The 24,089-nt window shown below is 43.3% G+C and overlaps 1 protein-coding gene across 1 annotated transcript; it reads left to right on the forward strand.

Moving 5' to 3' along the window:
* The first annotated feature begins 17,806 nt into the window (after positions 1 to 17,806).
* LOC120644138 (light-inducible protein CPRF2-like) lies at positions 17,807 to 23,821 on the forward strand. The gene is made up of 6 exons (XM_039920703.1): positions 17,807 to 17,999; positions 20,004 to 20,091; positions 20,980 to 21,157; positions 21,597 to 21,672; positions 21,786 to 21,911; positions 23,277 to 23,821. The coding sequence occupies exons 1-6, from the start codon at positions 17,832 to 17,834 to the stop codon at positions 23,532 to 23,534; spliced, it is 894 nt and encodes a 297-aa protein (XP_039776637.1). The 5' UTR covers positions 17,807 to 17,831; the 3' UTR covers positions 23,535 to 23,821.
* The last annotated feature ends 268 nt before the right edge of the window (positions 23,822 to 24,089 follow it).

Genomic DNA, 24,089 nt, shown 5'->3' on the forward strand with positions numbered 1-24,089 from the left:
GTGTTCGCCCGAGCTCTGACTCAGTTCCCAAACTACTCGTGTTGGCAAAAGACAAATACTCAAGTCAAATCCCTCAGGGCGAACCCCCAATCTTACACCCAATAAAGGCTAGGATGGGTCCGCCCGAGCAAGATTCCAATATAAAGAAGAAATTGAGTGCTTCAGAATTAGATGAAAGAGAAAATTTCGTCGGCAAAGACCCTAGAGATAAGTTCTCTACTTTCTTCAGGAGTCGTCACTCCATCAGTTACTACGAATACCAACCTTTCTTTGTTTACTCAAAGTAAAAGGCATGGTGAATCGAGTAACTAGGGCTAAGGGACATGAGCCTTGCGGCCCTAGAGACAAGTTCTCTACCATCTTTAGGAGTCGTAACTCCATCGGCTACCTCGAATACCAACCTTTCTTTGTTTACTCAAAGTCAAAGGCACGGTGAATCGAGTAGTCGGGGCTAAGGGACATGAGCCTTGTGGTCCTAGAGACAAGTTCTCTACACCCCCAGGAGTCATAACTCCATCGACCAAGGGACAAGCTTCCTATTTGCCAAGAGGATTTTCTCGTCCATGAGACGATGACTTATTTGATTACTTCGGTACTCGACCTTCGGAGGGACAAGCCCCCTATCTCCAAAGAAGATTTTCTCGTCCATGAGACGATGACTTATTCGACTACTTCGGTACTCGATCTTTGGAGGGACAAGATCCCTATCTCCCAAGAGGATTTATTCGTCCATGAGACGACAATTGATTGACTACTTCGGTACTCGACCTTTGGAGGGACAAGTTTCCCTATCCCTAAAAAGGAATTGGTCATCCATGAGGTGACAATTCATCGACTGCTACGCACTCGACCTTGAGAAGATACAAGACTTCTAATTCCCAAAAGGAATTCCTCGTCCACAAGACGACAACCCGTCGACTACCATAGTACTCGACCTATGAAAAGACAAAAATTCCATCTCCCAAGACGGAATTGTCATTCATGAAGACAGAGACTAGTTGACTACTACGGTACTCGAACAATCTCTCCATTTCCTAAGAAGGAACTACTCGCCCACGAGATAACAAGCAAATCGACTACTACGGTACTCGAAGAAACAACTCAATACAGCCAATGACAAGTTTCATCAAAAGGCTACCAGCCGATCGCACTACTACAAAATTCTATTTTGTGAGGCACTTAAAAAGGCCTCAGAGGCAGGCACTTTAAAAAACCGCCTCGGTTAATGCCTGCGATTAACCGAGGCGGTCATTTTTTATTAACCGAGACGGTTTCGAAAACCGCCTCGCAAAATTGCTTAACTGAGGCAGTCACCCTACAATTCCCGCCTCGGATAACGCTGGCCCATTTTGAAGTCCAGAAAGCCCATCTCGGCCCGATATGGTGCTCGGAGTATATAAACGGAAGTTAGGGTTTGCTATCTCATTTCTCTCCCTCTCCCTCTACTCTCCCGCCCCTGCACCCGGTGCCCTCCCCCTCCCCCTCCCCCTCCCCTCTCCCTCCCTCCCTGCAACCGGCGGCGCCCCTCTCCCTCCCTCCCGGTGGCGGCAGCATGCGGGAGGAGGCCCGGCCCCCTCCGGCGGCAGCTCCCCCTTCCCTCCCTCCCTCCCTACCTCCCACCCGGCGGCTCGGTCCCGGCGCGCGGGGCCCGGCCCCCTCTGCCGGTGGCAGTGGCGCGCGGGATCCGGGGCCTCGCCCCCCCATGCGGCGGCGGCGTACGACATCCAGGGGGCTCGGCCCCCCATAAGGCGACGGCGTGCGGTGATCCGGGGGCTCGGCTCCCGAGCAGCGGATCCGGAGGCTCGGCAGCGGCCCCCGGAAGCGGCGGCGCGCGGGAGCTCCGGGGGCTCCCCTCGACTAGCTGCCGCAGCTCCACGGCAACGGATCCGCGGGCGGCGGGGGCCCCGAGCCGCGCAGGCCAGCGGTGCGGCGGCGGCGGCGCTCCGAGCTGCGTAGCGGTGAGCTGCCTTGTTCAGATGGGCCCGGCAAGCCTGTGATGGGCTCGGCGGGCTCATCACGGGTTTTTCTTTTTTTTAATTTTTTTATTCGATTAACCGAGGCAGGCAGCAAACCTCCTCGGTTAATGCTTCATTAACCGTGACGGAAGATCCGAGGCATTTTCGCTGCCCGCCTCGGAAAACGCTTTTTGCCCGCCTCGAAAAATGCTTTTTGTAGTAGTGTCGGCTGCCAATTAAAAGAAAAAAGTGCTATACAATTAGAATGTCCAAAGTACTCTAGTGGACACACATCCACTCGAAAGCCAGGAGAATATTACAAATAACTGTTCAAGACTCTAGCGCCTGCTCCAAGCCGCTGATAACCCTATCAGCAATGGGTTTCATCTCCGCAACATACTCAGAGAATTGCTCCTCTGAACAGCCAACAGCAACCCCACCAATAGGGGACAAGTTTTGCGGAAGGGAGGAAAGACTTAACTAATCCTAAGGCATGGGCTAAGTGCTCCCTAGAGGTATCGGAGAAGAAGCTACTGAGTCACTGGGGGGCTTCACGAAGACGCTCCAGCAGACTCTTCTCGCCAACTCCCTCATCCTCCACCATGTCGACGACTACTTTGGCTGCCACCTCAAGATCAGCTAATTGCTGGGATAGCTCCCTGATCTGCTTCATATCGCCGATCATTTGCTTATCAGCATTAGCCTTGATCTTGGTCAGCATCACCACAGCATCTGCGTGATGATACATAATATTTTAAGATCAGTCACTAGTTCATCCCTTTGCAACAATAAGCTTTTAAGCTCTGCCAAAGCAAGCAAAACATGAGCACAGAAGAAACTACTTGAAGGACAAACATCAAAGAAGGAAAAGAATACCTTTCTTCTACTTGGCTGCAGCCTTGGCCTTCTCTTGCAGCTTGGAGGCCTTATCTTTCAGAGCAGAATTGTCCTGCTCCAAAGTTTCAACCCGGGCCTCCAGAAGCCTGACCATTTTCGACTATTCCTGAGAAGACTTCTCAAGAGCAGCCATCTTCTCAAGCTGCAGTGCCTGGTCGGCCGTCAACTGGTGATCCTCCCCAGTTCGCCGAAGGAACTTGGCTTGCTCAGCGACTTGCTTAGCCAGATTCTGTCAACGAAACAAAGTCAAGATAGAATACTCGACAAACTCAACTACTCGAGTACAAAAAGATACTTACAACAAGAGAAGAATGGCAGCCCATGATCCCCTGGACGACGGCAGTCGATCCATCGACCGACTTCTCCACCTCCTGCCATGGCACCTCCTGCGAGGATGGATCAGCATTGGCGACAGCCAAAGGACTCTTCGGCTGACCCTCGTTCTGCTTATTTGAAAAAACACAAGAATATCAGCATAAGCATGACAAAAAACCACTCGATCGCTCCTCACAAGACACTCACCAGAGCCGGCAGCAGAAGACTCCTTACCTGCCCCCTCAGCTGCAGGACTCTCCGCTTTTCCAGTAGAAGAATCATCCAACCGACCGCCATCCTTAGGCGGGCTGGTCGACAATTGGACAATATTATTAAGGGAATCAAAGATTCCCTTCTCCGACTCATCAATCCCAAGAGCATCTGGATTGCTACAAAAAAAAGTACTCGACATTTCAATCACAAAATCAAAGAAAGCAAGGACAAGCAGTCGATCAACAGTTGCAGTTACTGAGAAGAATGTTTAAGCACGAACTTCTTCAGCTTAGAAAACTTCGGGACCACAATCAGCCCCGAAGCACTCTGCCCCTTAGCAGAGCCACTCCCTCCGGATTCAACCGGTGCAGCGGGAGTCGTAATGACCGGGCTCACAACAGAGCCCACTGCCTGCCTCTTGGAAGGGGAAGGAGGCCTAAGATGAAGGAAAAGCCATAAAAAACAAACGCAAGACTTCATAAAAGCAACAGTTCGGACTCACTGTCAATGCTACCAGCAGAGGTAGCCCTCCGCTTCTGAGTCTGCCCCGAAGCGATGGCCGGCTCGTCCGCAACCCAGTCCAGGACATCCGATGCCATCCGACTAGCCATTGGGCCTGCAAACAAGATATAGCTGCGATCAATCGAGAATCCAACAGCCCAATCGAATCAAGATGCAAGACAAAAGAAGTCAGATCGACACTTGAGTCAGTATGTGCCAAAGGCACATCTTCAGGTAGCGAAGGCCCACTCTGATAGTCTTCAGGATCAATCTGCACAAAAGATACCAAATCAACTCGACTACTTGACAAAAGTACTCAAATTACACGACAGACGACTACTCGAATTAGTACTTCCCGAGGACGTCTACTAGCACTGAAAGTCCTTGCGATATTGGCCGTCCCAGCCACGTTCTTCAACAACCGCGTCACTCGATCCATCAAATCATCCTCAATAATCTTGGATCGGTGTTGATGCTCCTTAGCGCCCCAATTTATATACCGCAAGCGCACGTGATCGTGTAGCTTTTCCCTTAGAGTATTCCCCCAAGGTTTATCAATCCGTGGATCGACAAAGAACTACCCAAGGTTTTCCATCTAATCTAACGGATCTATACTAACATGAAGCATGAATTGCACATATAGAGTAACATTTAATAGATATGAGTGTTGTGTAAAGGTTGATCTCATCCATGAACATAGGTGTAACCATAGCAAAACCAAAGACATGACTAAGCCTATTGTCATCTAGTTGTAGTTCAAGCTAACGAGCAAACAAATCATGCATCTCAATCAATGGCATCTTTAAACCCAAAATCTCCAATCCGATCCTTCGATACCCCATCTACTTAAAGCAACGCCCTGTCACAACGCCCCCCCTTTGGATGAAAGTACCCTGAAGCAATTCGAACCCCCTTTGGTAGTTCCGCCATGAACCTCTAGCCACCATGACTATAAGATCATGCTAAGCGATCTATCTCGATAATAGATCTAGGATGAAGCAAACCCAAAGAAAAGAATGAAATCGAAAGAGAGAACATGGTTGCTAAAAGATTCGGAAGACATGACTATCATTACTCAGAAAATAGATTCATTTGGATCGTCACCACCGAGTACATACCATTGACGACTCCAACTAGCTCATGAACTCCACCATGGCACAACCACGCAGGGAGGCCATGGCGGCTAGGGGCGGCCTAAGCCATCTCCTAGACAACTTCGAAGACTTCCGGTGGCCGTCGTCTCCCTCCGGTCTTGGTCCTAGGTTTTCGTCGAGTTCTGGGTGGATGGATGCCGCGAGTTGAATATGGTGCGAGATATTTATAAGCCGAGGAAGCCACCAGTCGAAGGAGAGGCAGAACCGCTCGAAAACGGGCTAGGCCGGCTGGCTCATGGGCCTAGACTGGCCGGCCTAGCCTCTTTCGGGCCCGCCTCGGTCTCATCTTTCGCGTGTAGACTCCTCGCATCTTCTAGAGTTTATGTCCTTCATGATTGCAACCCTTTGGACGTTGTTATCTTGGAGATATTTTCGAGGAAAGGATAGGATAGAGAATCTTTTCTTAAATCTTCATTTGCTTTGCTTAATCCCAAAGTATCTTGATCTCATCTTCGTGGGCTTGGTCCTTTGGGCTCTCTTGGAGGATGGATGTGCATGAATGGGCTTCGAATCAACATGGGCTTTGGTCCTTCCTTTGGGCTTTGGCCTTCGTCTTTCTCCGTGTTAGCGCTCGATCACGGGCCTCGTCATTTCATGCTCCAAAATAGGCCAAAAACCTGCAAAAACAAAGTTCCTCCAAAATATTTGTGCAAATGTGAAAATGACCAATAATTAGGCTGGGGTTAGGACGGTTAGTGATTTTGATATTAAATTCATGCCATTATCAAGGATAAACAAGAGATAAAATGAGTACTTAAGGAGCGCCAACATTCCCCCCATGCTTAAACCTTGCTCGTCCTCGAGTAAGTCCAGGAGCTTTGCTTATAAAGAAATCAGCGTTGCCCCTCAATGTCCTCTCTACACTTAGTCATACATAACAAGACATATTGCTCTCTCAAGTATTTAGCATTTAAGTTCATGTTGTGACCGGCTACTTTTTCATTATGGAAGATAGACTAGGAATTAAAGAACAAGCCACAATAATAAATAAATACAATGCTCTCAAACTTAAGCGAACTTCAAACATTTACCTTGTTTCATCGTGAAGAGTTTTCAAAAGAATGCATATCAAACATAAGTGAGGTTCTCTTGCAAAAGATCATAGAAATACTCATCTCATCAAGTCGCTCAAGCCTATATTAGATTGTCTTCAACCTATTATACTCATATATAAAAGTGGAAGGCTTATGTGGAGCTTGGTAGGTAAAAACAATCCTAGCAAAACATTATACTTGAAATATTATCAAACTAAGAGAGAGATCTAATGGAATTACCGAGACTAGTCAAAGAGGCCATTGGAAAATAATGTTGGAGAGAGAGAAAGATGAAACACACACATTTAGATAGGTGGACATGTGCAAGTGGCAAATGGATGATCCCGAGACACAAATGAAGTTCTTGTTATCGGATTGCACATGGTTGGAAGATTTGAGTATGGAATAGTTCTTCAAAGTAACTTCGAAAATTAATGAAGCCAAAAAGAGCTAAGGAGCATTTTATTCTTCTCTTTTTTTCTTCCAATTTTCTTTTCTTTTCTCCTTTTTTTCCATTTTTCTACTTTTCTCTTTTTCTTTATTTTTGCTCCTTAGAACTTTTGATAACATAGAATACTTACCCAGCCATCCCCCATGCTTGAACGAATGCTCGTCCTCGAGTATGAATAGTGGGAGAACCAACTAGCTAGGGTAAATATCTCAAATTCACCTTCTTCTTCCTAGAACCTCTTGAATCTCCGGGGTGCCTTGTCTCCCAAAACTTTTCTTTATATGGTGCCCTTGATTCTTTTGATTCCGTCGAAATGATAATCCATACTCAAATTGGGTTGTGGTCAAGGAGGTAATCACAAAAAGATATTTTTGATTTAGGGTTGATATCCAGCGAGGTTTGCAAAATTCCCGAAGCAGAAACTCACAATGCATGGATAAATAGGCTAGCAGAAAGAAGGTTACACAAAAAAAATGGAATGACCAGCTTCTTAGTCACATACTAAAGAAATCATTCTTAATCCAACTCATCAAAATATAAGCTTGCAATCTAAAAGTTTCATCATGAAAGAATATGTATGTATAGGCTTTGGTAGGTAGAACTTTGCAAGAGATTCATAAATGTAGATAGCATATGAATCTGTCCCGACGAATTTTAGAACGAACGTCCAATGTTCTTGCCATATCTCCTTGTACATGTCTTCAAAATCATTGATCTTGGATGCGTTGGAACAAAAATTTCATGGAGATTCTGAATATCATCTTTTTATTCCTTGTATGTCTCTGTCCATGTGAAAAATTTGATGAAAACAACGGGGCTTGCTCTCGAACTTTGGAGATGTTGACGAATTTGATTTCTTCTTTGATCATGAATTCATGGGAACGCTTTGTCATGCCTACAAAACAATCAAGTGCACACACTACCCCCGGGGTGACGGTCGGGAGTAGAGACAAATGCCAACAAACCAAGCATCCCTAGACTCAACTTGTGGCATGAACAATGGAATGGATGCAAAGTACAAATGCAAAGTTAGCAAAAACAAGTGTTAGCAAGGTTAAAAGGACATTTCGATGTTGTTCCGCAACTAGCTTATTCAAAAACAATTGCTAAGAGTGACAAAAAGCCTTCGCGACACTTCATAAGAAGTGAGGCTTTTGTCAATGAAAAGGCTATTTATCAAAAAGGACCAAACAAACGAGCTAATAAGGTTTTAGAAGTAGGTTTATGGGTTTCCTATATTTTTTGGGTTTAAAACAAAAATTTTGAAGAGAGAGTGTTGGGTATAGAAATTCTATCTAAGGTGGTTTTTAAAAAACTAGAGAGAAACAAAAGTTAGATTTTTTTTGAATGAAAAACATAACCTATGGTTTTAGGATTGGTATATGAGTGGTTTTTCTAAGGGTTTTAGGATCTCAAAAGCGAGGCTAGTTAATGTTTTTAGAAAAAGTTTTTTTTAAATGCAACATGCAATGCAATGCAAGGGTGAGACGAACAACATGGTATGCAATGCAACACGGGGTGGGTGAACAAAATGATATGACATGATGAGGTGGTCTAAAACAAAACAAAAAGTTAGCCTAAGTTAACTAGCCACAAGTTTAGAATTAAAGGGTGGTGCAATGCTTCATAAATCTCTCTAAAAAGACACAAAGAAAAAGACTCAAAACACTAACAGCCACACAAAAAGGTCTACAAGTTTCCCAAGATAAAAAAACAAAGTGCTCCCTCAATAACATTTAGAATGAACAACATGAAGTTGTGGTTTTTGTTAGAGCAAAGGTACAATGTTACTTGATATTCCGATTAAAGAGTGCAATGTAGATGGTCATATTAATATATATAAAATAAAAGATCGGGTTGACTCCCGCAAAGCGCTTCATTTAAAGTCATAGAGCTCGACTTTCTTACCTTCAAATTGATGCGAAGCCATGGTCCTTCATGCAAGAGGTGAATGTGTTCCATGCAGCTCTTATTCCACTTCCCATGTTAGACATGATCAATCACGCTTAATGGAAAACTTGTCCTATCGTCTCTCACATCATCGTCACCTCCTTCTTTGTTGTCCTTCGTCGCTACCTTTATTTTCACGGATTTTCCTCTCTGTACAGATTGCGAGTTGCGCCAACCAATTGATCCAATGCAAGGTGCACAAAATCTTCTTTCCAACAAGTCTTCACTTGCCCAAAACGCATTCCAATTGAGGGAGTTATGCCCCTTTTCCCCTGTCACTGCAATCTGTCCCCGTGCTGATTTCAGCACGTGCATCTCCGATGTTTGAGACATAGCTCCTCCCGTGGGTCTTCAATTGTATCGATCATGGATGCGTTGAACCGAGGACTTGATGGAGATCCTGAATATTCAACTTTCTTGCATTGTAAATCTCTGAACTTGTGCATAAAATTGATGAGGTTTAGCGACGTCCGTTCTTGAAACTTGAAGATGTTGATTATGGTGTTCAAAATTTTGGGCACGGTTTTCCTCCTCATCATTTGAGTTTCATGTCCTGCATGGTTAGTGAAATTCGGGGCTTCTCCCGACATGTTCTCTTTTAGGGTCATGAGCTTGACCAAGCGCAAAGCAAGATCGAGATTTGCAATTATTTGTAAACATATGCAATATAATCACATCCTCAATTAAATTTCATCAACAAGGCATGGTGTAATTAAATGCAGCATGTGTTTCTTGCATTGCGCGGAGCTCATTCTTAGGCAGAGGTTCTTTAAGCATGAAATCAACATTCTCAAGAAACTCTAGCCTATCATCATGAAAAGAACAAGGCATAGAATTTAAACTTTCATTCCGACTATCGGTTCGAGCATGAGATTTTTAAAGATTATCAACAAAACCAATAGAAGCTTTAGATTTCAATTTATACCTTAGCCTTGGAGCTTTTTCATACTCATTGGAGTTGTGGTGCTTTGTGCGAGATGTCATCTTGATGCATTCTTCGTGGTCCGTCATGATTTGCTTCTCACGTCTCCATATGTTGAATGTTGAGCTCTTGTAATCCGTCGTGGTTTGTTTGCAACATCTTCGTTTGTCGAAGGTCGACCGTTTGTGCCTTCATTTGCCAATGTCATTGACGTTCTTCCTCTGCTCCAAGCCTCTGAATTTTATCATTTACGCTTGATGAAAGCATTGCCCAGGCTCCCCATCATTGTTGTCATCGTCATCTTCTCTATCTTGTTCTCATCGCATTGCTCCTGCCTCTTCTTCATGGAATATCTCCTGTATACTCAACAGAAAATATACCAAAATATAGATCTATTGAAATGTTTATGAAATTACCTTTCCAACGAGTGGTCATTCATCTTAAACCGAGTTCAAACGAGGGAGTTATGTCCGTTTCACTTTTGGCGCTGCGTGCTGTCCAGAAATTTTCAGAGTACACACCCTTCAATGTTTTGGCCATAACCGCTTGTAGGAATCTCCGATTGACTTGGTTCTTGATTCGTTGGAACGGGAACTTCGTGGAGCTTTTGAATATCCAAAAATATTCTGCTATTTGCTTCTGAGGTCGAGCTGGACATTGATGAGAACAATATCTTCTTATGAATTCATCCGCAGATGTCAATGATCTCGATCATGTGGTCTTTGGAGCGTAGTGTCGTGCGTCCCTAGGCTTCAAGGTCATCACCATTGATTACCAGCAAATATCATGGCTTCAATGATGTGTCTTCTCCATTGTTCTTGCTCTACCCAAAGTGTCGGGATTGGAAGATGCTCATGTGCTTCGTGTTGATGATCCGAACGGTTTCCTTCCTTGATAGCATCACTCGATTAGAAGTATATCGAGCATCCCACTGGAGAAGATAGGTGGTGTCATGGTTCTTCTAATCTTGTTGCCTCCAGCTTTGGTCAACTTTAAATCATCATCTTTTGTGTACACAGCCTTCCAATCATCCTTTGACATCGTCATCACCTTCTTCGTCGGTTGCCACTGCCTCTGCCCTCATTGAATTCCCCTTCATCCAGTGCAGAACATGTACCAAACTTCTACTCCATTGCAAGGTGCATCAAATTATCTTTCCAACAGGTGGTCATTCGCCCCAATCGGACTCCGGATAAAGAAGTTATGCTTATTTTATTACGGCGCTGCAATCTATCCAGAGGGATTTCAGAACGCGCAGCGTTGAAAGATTTTACCATAACTCTTCACACCGATCTCCAAAGTTGACGGTTCTTGATCCATTGGAAAGAAGACTTGATGGAGCTTCAAAATAATCTATTATTTGCTCATGGTAATTCTCTGATTTTGGATGAAAAACTCATCACAACAGTAACACTTCATAGATGATGATGATCGCACAATTTTCTTCGCGGGCATGCTTCATACCTATTACTTGAACAAACAATTCTTCCCAAAAATATTAGTCTTTAAAATTAATTGACACGGCGGCGTACCTTATTTATCATCTTTTGCTTTGGGGAGTGGGGACTTGATAGCGGATGCTGGGCCACTAACAAAAGTTAGCACCTACCACTAAAGAGCGAATCTTGATGTTGTTGCCGTCATGTCGATGTGGACGTTGCCGATGTTGCATGTCAAGGCTCCTCGATCATCTTGTTGCCGATTGTTGAAATTTGTTGAAGTGGATTATGGATTTCTCGAAGTCCAAGTTTGGTGTCTAGCTTTTTCCACCTGCTTTCAAGGACACAAATAAGAAAACAAGGGTATATGCAATAATAAAAATTAGGGTTATTCCAAAAATCTAGATAGATCGCCCTAGGGTTCGAGTTGCCGATCCCCGACAATGGCGCCAGAAAAGCTTGTTGACGCTCCTTAGCGCCCCAATTTATATACCGCAAGCGTACGGGATCGTGTAGCTTTTCCCTTAGAGTATTCCCCCAAGGTTTTCCATCTAATCTAACGGATCTATCCTAACATGAAGCATGAATTGCACATATAGAGTAACCTTTAATAGATATGAGTGTTGTGTAAAGGTTGATCTCATCCACGAACATAGTGTAACCATAGCAAAACCAAAGACATTACTAAGCCTATTGTCATCTAGTTGTAGTTTAAGCTAACGTTTAAACAAATCATGCATCTCAATCAATGGCATCTTTAAACCCAAAATCTCCAATCCGACCCTTCGATACCCCATCTACTTAAAGCAATGCCCTGTCACGACGCCCCCCCCCCTTTGGACAAAAGCACCCTGAAGCAAGTCGAACCCCCTTTGGTAGTTCTGCCATGAACCTCTAGCCACCCTGACTACAAGATCATGCTAAGCGATCTATCTCGATAATAGATCTAGGATGAAGCAAACCCAAAGAAAAGAACGAAATCGAAAGGGAGAACATGGTTGCTAAAAGATTCGGAAGACATGATTATCATCACTCACATAATAGATTCGTTTGGATCGTCACCACCGAGTACATACCATTGACGACTCCAACTAGCTCATGAACTCCACCATGGCACAACCACGCAGGGAGGCCATGGCGGATAGGGGCGGCCTAAGCCATCTCCTAGACAACTTCGAAGACTTGCGGCGGCCATCGTCAACCTCCGGTCTTTGCCCTAGGTTTTTCGTCGAGCTCTGGGTGGATGGATGCCGCGAGTTGAATAAGGTGCGAGCTATTTATAAGCCGAGGAAGCCACCGGTCGAAGGGGAGGCAGAACCGCCTCGGAAACGGGCTAGGCCAGCCAGCTCATGGGCCTAGGCCGGCCGGCTTACCCTCTTTCGGGCCCGCCTCGGTTTCATCTTTCGCGTGTAGACTCCTCGCATCTTCTAGAGTTTATGTCCTTCACGATTGCACCCCTTTGGACGTCGTTATCTTGGAGATATCTTCGGGGAAAGGATAGGATAGAGAATCCTTCCTTAAATCTTCATTTTCTTTGCTTAATCCCGAAGTATCTTGATCTCATCTTCGTGGGCTTGGTCCTTTGGGCTCTCTTGGAGGATGGATGTGCATGAATGGGCTTCGAATCAACATGGGCTTTGGTCCTTCCTTTGGGCTTTGGCCTTCATCTTTCTCCGTGTTAGCGCTCGATCACGGGCCTCATCATTTCATGCTCCAAAATAGGCCAAAAACCTGCAAAAACGAAGTTCCTCCAAAATATTTGTGCAAATGTGAAAATGACCAATAATTAGGCTGGGGTTAGGACGGTTAGTGATTTTGATATTAAATTCATACCATTATCAAGGTTAAACAAGGGATAAAAAGGGTACTTAAGGAGCATCAACAATCGGCTTTAGCGGGAAGTATCGGTCTCTCCCGTATACTGAAAGCCCAAATGGATCCGCCGCTGCAACGGCTGGATCCTCCGCATTGACCAATGCGCGATTACAGAAGCACCGCAAATCCGGTGATCCACCTTCAGCTTCTCAATTTATCCAAGGAGAAAATTAACTTGATCCACATTGCCGCCCCTGGAATTCCAACTCGGCTTCTTCACAAGGGGGCCAGGAGTGCGAAGAGGAAGAGAAGAAGAAAGGTTCCTAACATAAAACCACATCTCTTTCCAGTCGATGACCTTGTCACTCAACTTGTAAGAGAAGTACTGGGGTTTCTTCCCCTGACGAAATTGTAACCCAGCACCCCCAACTACTTCTACCCTAGAGTCATTGGGATGGGGCTTCAAATGAAAAAAATATCGAAAAAGATCGAAGTGGGGCTCGATCCCCAAGAAATCTTCACAGAGATGGACAAAAATTGAGATGTGAAGATTGGAATTAGGGGTCAAGTGATGCACTTGAACCCCCCCAATAGTGAAGAAGACCTCGAAAGAAGTTGGAAATGGGAAAACCAAGACCACGAAGAACATGGGGATGAAAAACAATGGAGTCACCCATTCCTTCGTGAGGAGAATACTCTCCCTCATATCTACGCTAATAGATCACACTTTGGGGCTGAAGAAGATGCTCCCCTACGAGACTCAACAGATGGGAATCAATACACTTACTCGGCTTCCTTTCATGGGTATCTGTATCATCACCAGCGCCTTCGCTTGCCTTCCCCCTTCCAGAAGATCACTTGGGAGCCATGGGAGCGACGAGAAAATGATTCTCTCTTACCTCATGCTCGGGGGCTAGTGGTGGCTAGCCTCTCGCGGCACTGGGAGGCGAGAGCAGATGAGTTCGTGGTGGTGGAGAAGAAGCGTGCTAAACCTAGATTTACCCGAACAGTTAAATAAGCAGATGCAGGGGCAATACGGTAAATAACAAGAAGCCCAAAGGTCACGAACCAAGCTTCCAAAGTTATTTCTTCCCAAAACTTCGGGATTCGCTCCAAAGGAAATGAAATCAACTCAGAAAAGGAAATCTGATTACAAGGATCACACCCCAATAGAAGAAAATACTCAGATTTCAATGGTTTCACCACTCAAAACCACTCGATCTCAACTACAAAGAGAACAGCCCAAGGGCTGATACAAATATACAAAGCTTGTTACTCCCAAAGGGGAGTAATCCAGATACATTCAGGGAGGAAAAGGCTTGTTGTAAGAAGATATGCATGATCAGGAACATTGCAAATCCTCTTCTTGCACCTGCTCTTCTCCCTGATACGTTTTGCAACAAAAACAATGACATCTCTCCAGAAGCCACTAAAACCCAGAGAATGGCTCCAACAGACCGCAAAGGCTTCTGACACGGCTTCCACCATCAGCCCACCAGGTGCAAGACACCTAGGATGGCTGCGATGTGAGAAGAAAAGGTGGCAGCTTGAGAGATAACAAGTGTTTGTGCTGCTCGCAAACACTCTTCTAGCACCTACAAGGATGAATCGAGTACTCTCAACAGGAGGTCGAGTGCTCTCCAGTGAAGAACTCCACTTGGAACCCATGACTACAAATTGCAAGAATGAAGATTCAAGTGTACCAGACCCTGCTTGAATAGAAGCAGCAGCAGAGCCGCAATTCGGCCCGTGACATCCAAGGACAGGGAAGCTAACAGGCGAAACAGAAAAGATTCTACAATAGTACTCGCCACGTGAACCCATGGGCAAACAGTACACCGTACTGTCACCTTTTCAGAAGATTCGCTGCTGTACTGATGATTCCAGAAGGATCACAAAAGGACGTAACACGATTCTCCTAGACCCTTAACCCCAAATCAAGGATTTGAATTCAAGGCTCGGGGGCTGCAGGATACGTGTCATAAATGGCAATTTTTTTTTGAAAAAAATTCCAAACTTCAAATGGAAGATCGAAGAACCCAGAAGACTGAGTTGACCCTCAGCCTGATTCATCGAATCAAACTAAGGCTCGGGGGCTACTCCATATGGAGCGCGAGTACATCGCGCGCCATATATCAAGACAGATTCGGGGCTTGAGCACATCATAGCCTCGATGTAGCCGAAGAAGCACTCAGAAGACTACTCGAAGTACTCTGACTCCAGGGATGAACAGCCCGCTCCAAAAGCACCCAAAGTGCTCGATTACGCAGGCAGAAGTCTAGAAGCTCTCGAAGTACCCGACGGACATCTTCAAAAGTGCTCGACACCTACAGGACTCGACTACGAAGAGCTCGGTGGCTTGTCAGACCCGGGATAGCGGGACTACCCACGGGCACGGAATATTTTAGAGTAGGGAGTAGCACATGGATATGCCCTACCTCTTTTGTATCTATCCAAATAGGAGTTGAGCTAGTCGACGAACTCGGGAAAAAGCCGAACCCCTCGAACTGGAATTCTAACAGAACTCGACTAGGACTTTCCATGTAACCTTGTTCCCCCGAATTATATAAGGGCGAACAGGGACCCCCTCAAAAGGACACATCGAACAATATTAGAGGGAATACAAATCACCACACAGGACGTAGGGTATTACGCTCCGGCGGCCTGAACCTGTCTAAATCCTTGTGTTTCTTGCACCATCGCGTTATGATCTCGGCGAGTCCCTACTCATAACCACTCTCCTCGATATACCCCTCGGAGAACCCGACGGTGAAACACTGGCACCACCACATCAAGAAAAGATTTTAGACCATTAATCCACGCCATGGTGCAATGTCGACATACATCCATTGTCGGTCCATTGTTCTACAATAAATTGGAAAAACTCACACTACAAAATTTACATAATGAAGCATTCATAATGTTGCAAAGCCATTTCTATGAATTAATCATTAAAATGTTAAAGGTCCAAAAATCCACTACATAACATGCTTAAATTACACAACATAATAAATTAGATGGTCCAAATTAAAATATAGATTAAACTATATACTAGCTACTTAATACAAACTACTCATCATGAGATCTTTTGACCAATGCCTTGTGAACTGCCTCCCGAAGTCTTCACATGAAACGGCTGGTGGCTCCAACCGGTACTAAAAGGCTTTAGGTAGTACTGTAGTTTAGGCCCGGTACTAAAGTGGCACGTTAGTACCGGATCAAAGTGCACCCAGTACTAACTGCCGCAGACAAATGAGCCATTTTCTGGCAGTGGTTGGGGGGGGGGGGGGGGGTTGCTGCGGAGGGTGGGAGCTCCTCCCATTCTTGGGACAAGCATAGGGAGCAAACCATCGTCACCAATTTGAAGTTTTACGAGGGGAAAGTTTTGAACTCCTTTCGTTCCTTGGTGGGGTTCACTAACATATGAGTCATGTAACAATGAAGCCCAGCATTAACACTACCAGAAAAATGTGTATTCGTCCAATACGTTAGTACCAGACGCATTTTCGTCCGGTACTAATGTGTGAAATTATTACCGAGTAGAAATTTTTGGTCCTCGAAGGCACCGACCGGTACTAAATGTCGAAAAACCGACCAGTACTAAAAAATGGCACGTCCATTTAGTACCGGCCGGTAACACCGACCGGTACTAAAATGTGACATTTAGTACCGGTCGGTGGCTCTACAGTTTGGTTCAAAAGGAAAGCATCTCCAACTCAATCACATGTGATACATAGGTGAGATGGTAAGGAAGCAACGCGCGAGGCCAGAGGTCATATATTTGAATCCTTGCAACCGCGCATGTCAATTTTTTCCTTCATTTTTTGGGCTCAAAACACCGGTACTAAATGTGCCATTTAGTACCGAGCATTTTGACAGGTACTAAATGACCTCTCATTTAGTTCTGGCCAACTAGTACCGGTCGGGCGATCGGTACTAAGGGTTCCCGACTGGTCCTAATAGCATTTTTCTAGTTGTGTAAGGTCCCAATGAACCCACGTGGAAACCATACTAGATATAAAAATTTAAATTCATAAATTGTGTGCTTTTCTAATTTACATGTATAGCACAGTTACGGTCATGAAATTCCATAGCTCAATTGTTAGGTCTACCAACCTAAGCAATACGGTTATTTCTTTCAGCGCCACGTACTCGATGAGGGGGAAGGGTGGAAACTACCGGTTGAGCTCAAACCTTCATTTGAAGTCAGTTGAAGATAAATTTTTATATGAAAGCTATGGAGCTCGACAAAATCTCATTTTCATTGTATGCTAAATGTCCGTTACAGTTTCTGAAATCAAAATTTAAAATATATATCCAAGTTGTAGACAACCTAAGATAAAAACAAAACTTATATCTAACTTATAGAATTTGATGAGATATAAAACTTTGTAATTAACAATTTTTTTATTCAAGATCATTTACTAGGTCAAATATTCATTACCATTTCTGATATCTAATTTTAAAAATGAAAATTTTCATTTTCATTTTTTCAAAACAACCTCGGATAATGATGAACTTTATACCAAAGTTGTAGTGCTCAGCGAGATCTAAAACTTTATAACTGACAACATTTTAATTTAAGATAGTTTAGAGTGTCAAAGTTATAATATATATATGATATAAAAATAATAGCATACTTTTAAAAATAAGATGTATTGCATAGCTGAGATGGTAAGGAAGGAACACGCGATCTGAGAGGTCTCGGATTCGAACCACATACACCACATGTGCTCAAAAAATTGCATGACGTGTATCATATGATAGACACGGTTGGGTGTAGATGCCTACTACTAAAATGTGAATTTTTTTTGCGTTTTATATTTGCATGCGCAAGATTGCTGGCTGGTGCTAAAACAGCGAGCGCCAATAAATTTTGACTGTTAATACAATGACGTTCTGTACAGTTATCAGCTGGTGGATTATACAATCGATCAGAAGCTGTCAGATTGGTTCCACTCTGGCTTCGAAAAGCTGGAGCCCATAGGATAATATATAACCGCAACTGTTCTGGTTTTTAACAAATGCAACTCCTACCAGTTTTACCTGGCACGAGGCATGCCGGGGTAGTTTTCGCTCGTTGCCAACTAGTGCCATCACCCCTACCGGTATAAATATGCTCCCTTCCCGTCTTCACTCTCCACGATTGCTCAGGTTGCCCCCGGTTTCCACCCTTCGTACATACATGGTGGGAGAAAGAGCAGGCGACGTCGTCCATCCAAGAATAGCGGGCAGCGTCAATGACGATGTGGTTGAGCTGCTCTGTGGTGGAGGCAGAGGTCACCCCGGCGCCTCCACGGCTGGGCTGAAGAGGAAACTGGACTTGTACTTCGCCGCTGTCGCCAAATCCATGGTACTGTTTTTCTACTCTGCTAAGATCAGTTTTTTTTTTGTCCTTTGCTTGCGTGTTTGGTGTTTCTATTTTAGCTCTTGTTTTATTTCAATCCATTACGGCAGACTTCGAAAGGTGCTACCATTGCACTATTAAAACAGAGGAACCTTATCGCAACAATTTCTGAGGAACCATAAACAGAAAATAAAATTGTCCACTTCATTTCTGAAATTCCAAAATGCCGACACTACATGGCAATAACCTTTTTCAGCTTATATTGACTTGGCCATGAGGTTTTTGCCATGTAGTATCGGCTTATACAGACTTGGACGCACTACATATATATACACACAGCGTTGGAATATTATGATGAAATGCCATTAACCTTAAGTGATCATGGAATCTAATGTTGTTGGAGTCAAGCCAATAGGATCTTTCGCCTATTTTTTAGTCTAGATTTTCTGAAAGATTATGGTTCCTTTGTTTTTTCTATTTTCTGGTTGAAACCGACAGGAAAGAAAAGAACATGTGAATTTGAATATATACGACGGGCATAATTGGTTGTTGTATACTGTCTACGTTGGTCTACGTCCAGCTTTAATGAAATGATTGCAAATTCAGAAACGCTGTGAGTGGTCAGTTTCACTTTAGGCAGTGTTTAGTTCTACCAGCGCGACCTGATTACAGTGTGAATTGATTCCGTCAAATTGTGTTTGGTTCACCGTTGTCCCTAAACAACTCGCACATAATGGGCTATTGGGTGTTAAAATAATCTTCAAAAAGTTCTTTTTGTAAAGAAACAATGAGGCTACCCTAAACACACAAGAAATATTCCGTCAAAAATGAAGTGTTTAACAAAAAATGGCCAATGAGACTAATAATATAGCCAGTTGTTGGCTGTAAGGATTCTTATAGCCTACCTCTTAGCTAACTAGTATAGTAGTTAGTCCTTCACTATTAATTTAAGGCCCGCAAGTCCCTCTCACAACGTTTCATGATTCTCGTGTTCAAGGTGGTTGTAAGTTTGCAGCCCATCTCTTCTTTCTCTTCTAACTCAACATTTAGCCATAAACAGCCTCTTATAATACTTGTTCTCACGAGAAAAGGCACATGGGGGTTGGAGCATGGCATGTGAGCATTAAAGGTCACAGGTCCTTGGGTTAGCGCAGGGACCCTAGACTTGTGTGCTACAGACTTGGCCGTAGTCCTTGCGATGAACCTGAATCCGGCTCTCTTAATCTAGGGAAGGACCCTACTAGCTGGGACCACCTGTCGAGGATAGGCTACGCAGGGAGATGAGAAGCGCGGGCACTCCTGGGCTGAAGGAAAGAGGGGCACGCGTGCCCAGCTAGGTTGGGGCCCAGCCAAGCGAAGAAGGGAGAAGAGGGCGGAGAGGGATCCCGGAAAAGGAAGAAGGTGAGCAGGCCACACGCAAAGAGAAAGGGAGTGGGAAAGGAGAAAAGGACAAAAGAAAAAGAAAAGGGGACAAAAGGAAATATAATATTTCCCGGTTCTTGAAATTGATATAATTCTCTAGAAATTAGAATTTACCTAAAAAATTTGAGAAAAAAAATCCGAAGACACATGCTCAGAAACAAAAAATAATATGCATCGGCATTAGATGCAACAAACAAGTGTATAGCCTATGGATCATTAATTATTTCGAAAATAAATTCAATACTGGGCCTAAATTAAAAAGAACACAAGCCAACAATCTAAACACATTTTAAATCATTATGGAAACAAAATTTAGGGTGTTACATGGTCCAAAAACTGTAAGTACAAATATGCATTATTTTCCTGGTCTTAGTAATATTTGATGGGTGATTTGGGCAGTCATAATATTGACCGCTGCAACTATTGGTTGGCAAAACTTGGCGCTATTTATCTTGGTTTTTTCCTTACTAGTGGCTTTCCAGACTCCAGAGCTTAACAGTATCTGACAAATTACCTCGCGTACTGTCTGCACCCAGCCACTTGTACTTTAATTAGTGTCTGTGATGCTAATGTATAAGTCCATTTCAGGAGGCCAAATCACAAGAATCCTCGTTTGGCTACTCCGACTCACTGGCTTCAGGCACTTCACAATTGACTTTTCAAGCTTCTTTTGATGGTATTTATGACTATTGCCTTTCATAATGCATGGCATACATGTCAGGTTATCAAGAATTTAGGCAAAATTGTTCATGTCACTAGTGTGTCTGTGAAAGCCTAGAAGACTCGCTGGTAGCCCAGGAGCTCAAACACTCAGAGAACACACACCTACACAGTGCTGCAACTGCTTCCTGCATTTTTCTAATTTCTTTCCTATTTGTCAAAATAGCCCGGATCAATCAGCCAACAACTACAGCTATTGCTACTTGATTTCACTATATTATCTCACTAATTAGCAGCTGGAAATCTGCTATTAAAGACTAAACCTAGACACTTTTAACCTGAGTAGATTCAAGGACACACAGGACTATTGCTAACGGTCTGGCAGGAAAATTTGCAGGGCAGCAGTGCCTCATGTTGAAAAAAAGTATGTTAGCTGGTAAGTCTAGTGCCAAAGTGTTTTAGAACATATGAGCACTTGTTTATCGTGGTGCTCTTGTTTTCTTAGTGTTGCCACACTTGTACTTATGACTTATGAGCTATCCAATAGAAGCTATAACCCAACTCCACCAGCTTATACAAGATCTGATCTCACCAGCAGTCTATGTGATATGGCACCGGGAGATGTGTGTAGAAACCAATTCTGGATTATCTTTGTGGTATGCTGACATCGATATGGCACCCATTTGAGAAATGTTGGTGAGGTTATAAATAATGGTGATAAATGAATAGTCTGTTGCTGCATCAGTTATGCTGAACACTGGCATCCACTGTGTTGGTGAGTTGCATTGGGCGTGCAATTCTATTGGCACCAATTTGCACTCTGGCAGTGTTCAGATATGTTGCATGTTTTGTTTGGAAAGCATTGTGTTTTCCCTATTTTAATGTACTGTTTTGATTTCTTCAGTTGAACAGACAGGTGATGGAGGTGGGGCAAGCCTAGTTACAAACTCAAATGTCATACACACAGGTCATGATGATTATCAAGGCAAACCAACTAACAGTGGTACATCAAAGCAACAGTCGGACTGTGGTGTCAATCTTGACGAGAAAAGTGACCCTGCTATTGCAAAAAAGATGAGGAGGTAACATATATTATTGCATTGCAAGAGTTTTTTTATATATTAATGAAAGTGTTCGTCATTTGTATGAGTGGCCCCTCTAATAGATACCATTCTTTATTTTGTTGTGAGTGCAAATATTGATTTAATTATCTTGTAAGAAGCCAATGTACTTCTGTTTTCCCATTCCCTTTCTCTCTGCATTTAAAGGTAGAAAGGATCCAATCACATCGAGCACTATCCTATTTTAGATGCTCTTGTTCTTAGATTTCTAGGAGTTAGTCATTCAGTTCGAAGTAATGGGTCCTGGGAATTCCATACTTTTTTCTCCCAATAGTTTCATCTGTGTACATTGGTAACCTTTTACCTTAATTCTACATGTAACATGATGCATATATAATGTTGAGATCTTAAAACGCTATTTTCATGAACTTGCTTGGTTAAATTTTGATGTTGTGATCAGAATGATGTTAAATCGAGAATCAGCTAGGCGATCAAGAAAGAGGAGGGAAAGTCGCCTACGCGATCTCGAATCACAGGTTCTGTATCATACTAGATGAATGCTCAAGTTGCCATCATACTGAACTTGAAGAAATCTTGCTAATTACTATATTTTTTTAGATTAAATGCTAATTACCATATGATTCTCTAGGTTTCCACGTTAACATCTGAGAATGCATCTTTGCTCAAGCGCATGGAGGATATGACTCATAAGTACAAGGATGCTACCCTTGACAACAGAAATCTTATAATTGCTGTTGAGACTATGAGGACAAAGGTTAGTTCCTTGATGTTGTAAACTGTTATATGTTATACAGAGAACACTGTATATACATTTTATAAATACAGGCACACTCAACCTGGTGAACATGCACCCACACACCAGACATCTGTAGATTAGATGTCACGTGCATACACACACCCTACTCCTACGAGCATATTGAAAAAGATGGTGCAGACAGATATTGAGTTTTATGAAGTCATTTTTTGTAAAAAAGAGGAATAGTTCCAGCCTTTCCCATGCTCAAATTAAAAGCAGTCTTTTTTTTTTGCTTCTCCATCTGTTTTTAGCGAAAATGTTCACCGGCTTGCTTGCCAAGCAGATGGTCTCCCTTGTGTCCTCACACTGCAATACGGACTAAAATCATATCCAATATGCTCATCTTAAAACAGCCTGCATAAATGAAGAGATCCATTTTTTTTCGAAAAACAAGAATATAAGAATTTTGGTGTCAATGGGCACGAGGAACCTAACCAGCTGAGTTTACATTTCATTGTTCCTATGAAATCTTAACTGCATCATTCACACAACATGGTACCTTCGTCCATCACTCATAGGGAGTGCAGAACTGCATACAGACTAGACTATCTAGTGTTTGCGTTTCCTCCCCTGAAGAGCAGAGAAAGTAACAAAAGAAGCAGCCCACAAAATACGAGGTGTCTGTGTTGTGGTGCTTGAGGTTACCTTTTCCGAAATAATGAGAACATGCAGTCCACCAGTCCGGCTAAACGTGAGGTGCTCGTCAGCCCTCCACGGCACTGGCCCGATCCAATTCCATCAAGAATGCAATGAGCAGAGCAAAGCTGCCACTAGGACCATGCGTCGTCAGCATTGTATTACAGGAGCATCATCACACCACCGCTCCATCCATGATCCATTGCAGCCTCCTCTCACCATGACAGCATTGCTGCACCAATGTAGTTTGTCGACCACCGGTTTCTCCCTGTCCCCGGTGGTCTTGCAAACCATATTGCCAGTCTGTGGCATCCGATCCGTTGGCCCATGCGAAAAGGCTATTCTGTCTTTTAAGACTTGATTGACATACCTCACATAGTCACATGATATGTCAGAACTGGATACTACCATAGTAGCATTTATTTATTAACTCTATTTTTTTACCACTGGTAGAGGTGTCATAAAACTTTAGTATATTCATGTTTAATGGTTTCTGAAATATTCATCTAAAATACTTACTCTGCAGATTTTACTTATATGTGACTAAGTTGTTTCAATCATGTTTTAGAAGAAATTCAAAATATAATTACTTAACAAGTACAGACACCTTGACTTACCGATACATTGGTACAACGCTGTAAACAATTACATCTTAATTTATAGTGTTAAGGAAGTTACTGTTTTCAGATGAACATGGCAGAGAAAGCTGTCAGGACACTATCAGAAACAACATTCCTCTTACCCAGCACATCTGAACTACCTCCAAGCTTGACTTTGAGTTCATTTGCATCTGATACGGCTTCTCCTGATGTCGCCAATGAATATAGTATGGAACATTTTCTTCAGTCGACACTTCACGATGATCAGAACAAGCCTGCGCTCTCCCAAATGCAGCAATTCCCTTTGACAAGTGGGGAGTTGGGCACCATGTTGGTCTCTCTGTGATATGTTGCACGCTAGGAGAACCTGCGAGGAGGATCAATGAAGACTCAGTACACTACGAGATTGTATATGAGCATGCTGAGATCCTGAAAGTCTTGCCGATAGGAAACATGAGCCATATGTTTTAGTGCTCTAGTGAGATAAATAAATTTTGTAGTAATAGATCTTGTAGCACCCATATGTGAGTAAGGCCCGTATGGTGTAATAGATCTTGTAGCACCCATTAACTGAGCGTAGCTCACTTGGTAGTGGGTATATATGTATGCATAAACTAATCTGGATGTGTGTTTCTTTTGAATTTAAAAGTTGTATAGTTCTTGTGGTGAACCCATCGTTCCACTCCCTAGGTAGAATGTCTGTGGTAATTACTTTGATACGGTGGAAGGGACGCTAATAAGTACCAGAGTTGCGGAAGTAGAAACAATATATTGGGCTGTATTCTGTACTCCCTTCATCTCAAAATAAATGCAACTCTTGGTTCCCGAGAAGTTAAATAATTTTAAGTTTGATCGAATTTATACAAAATATTACTAATATTTGTTTTTCCAAACAGTATGA

Source organism: Panicum virgatum, chromosome 8K (genome assembly GCF_016808335.1).
Source record: "Panicum virgatum strain AP13 chromosome 8K, P.virgatum_v5, whole genome shotgun sequence".
NCBI lineage: Eukaryota > Viridiplantae > Streptophyta > Magnoliopsida > Poales > Poaceae > Panicum > Panicum virgatum.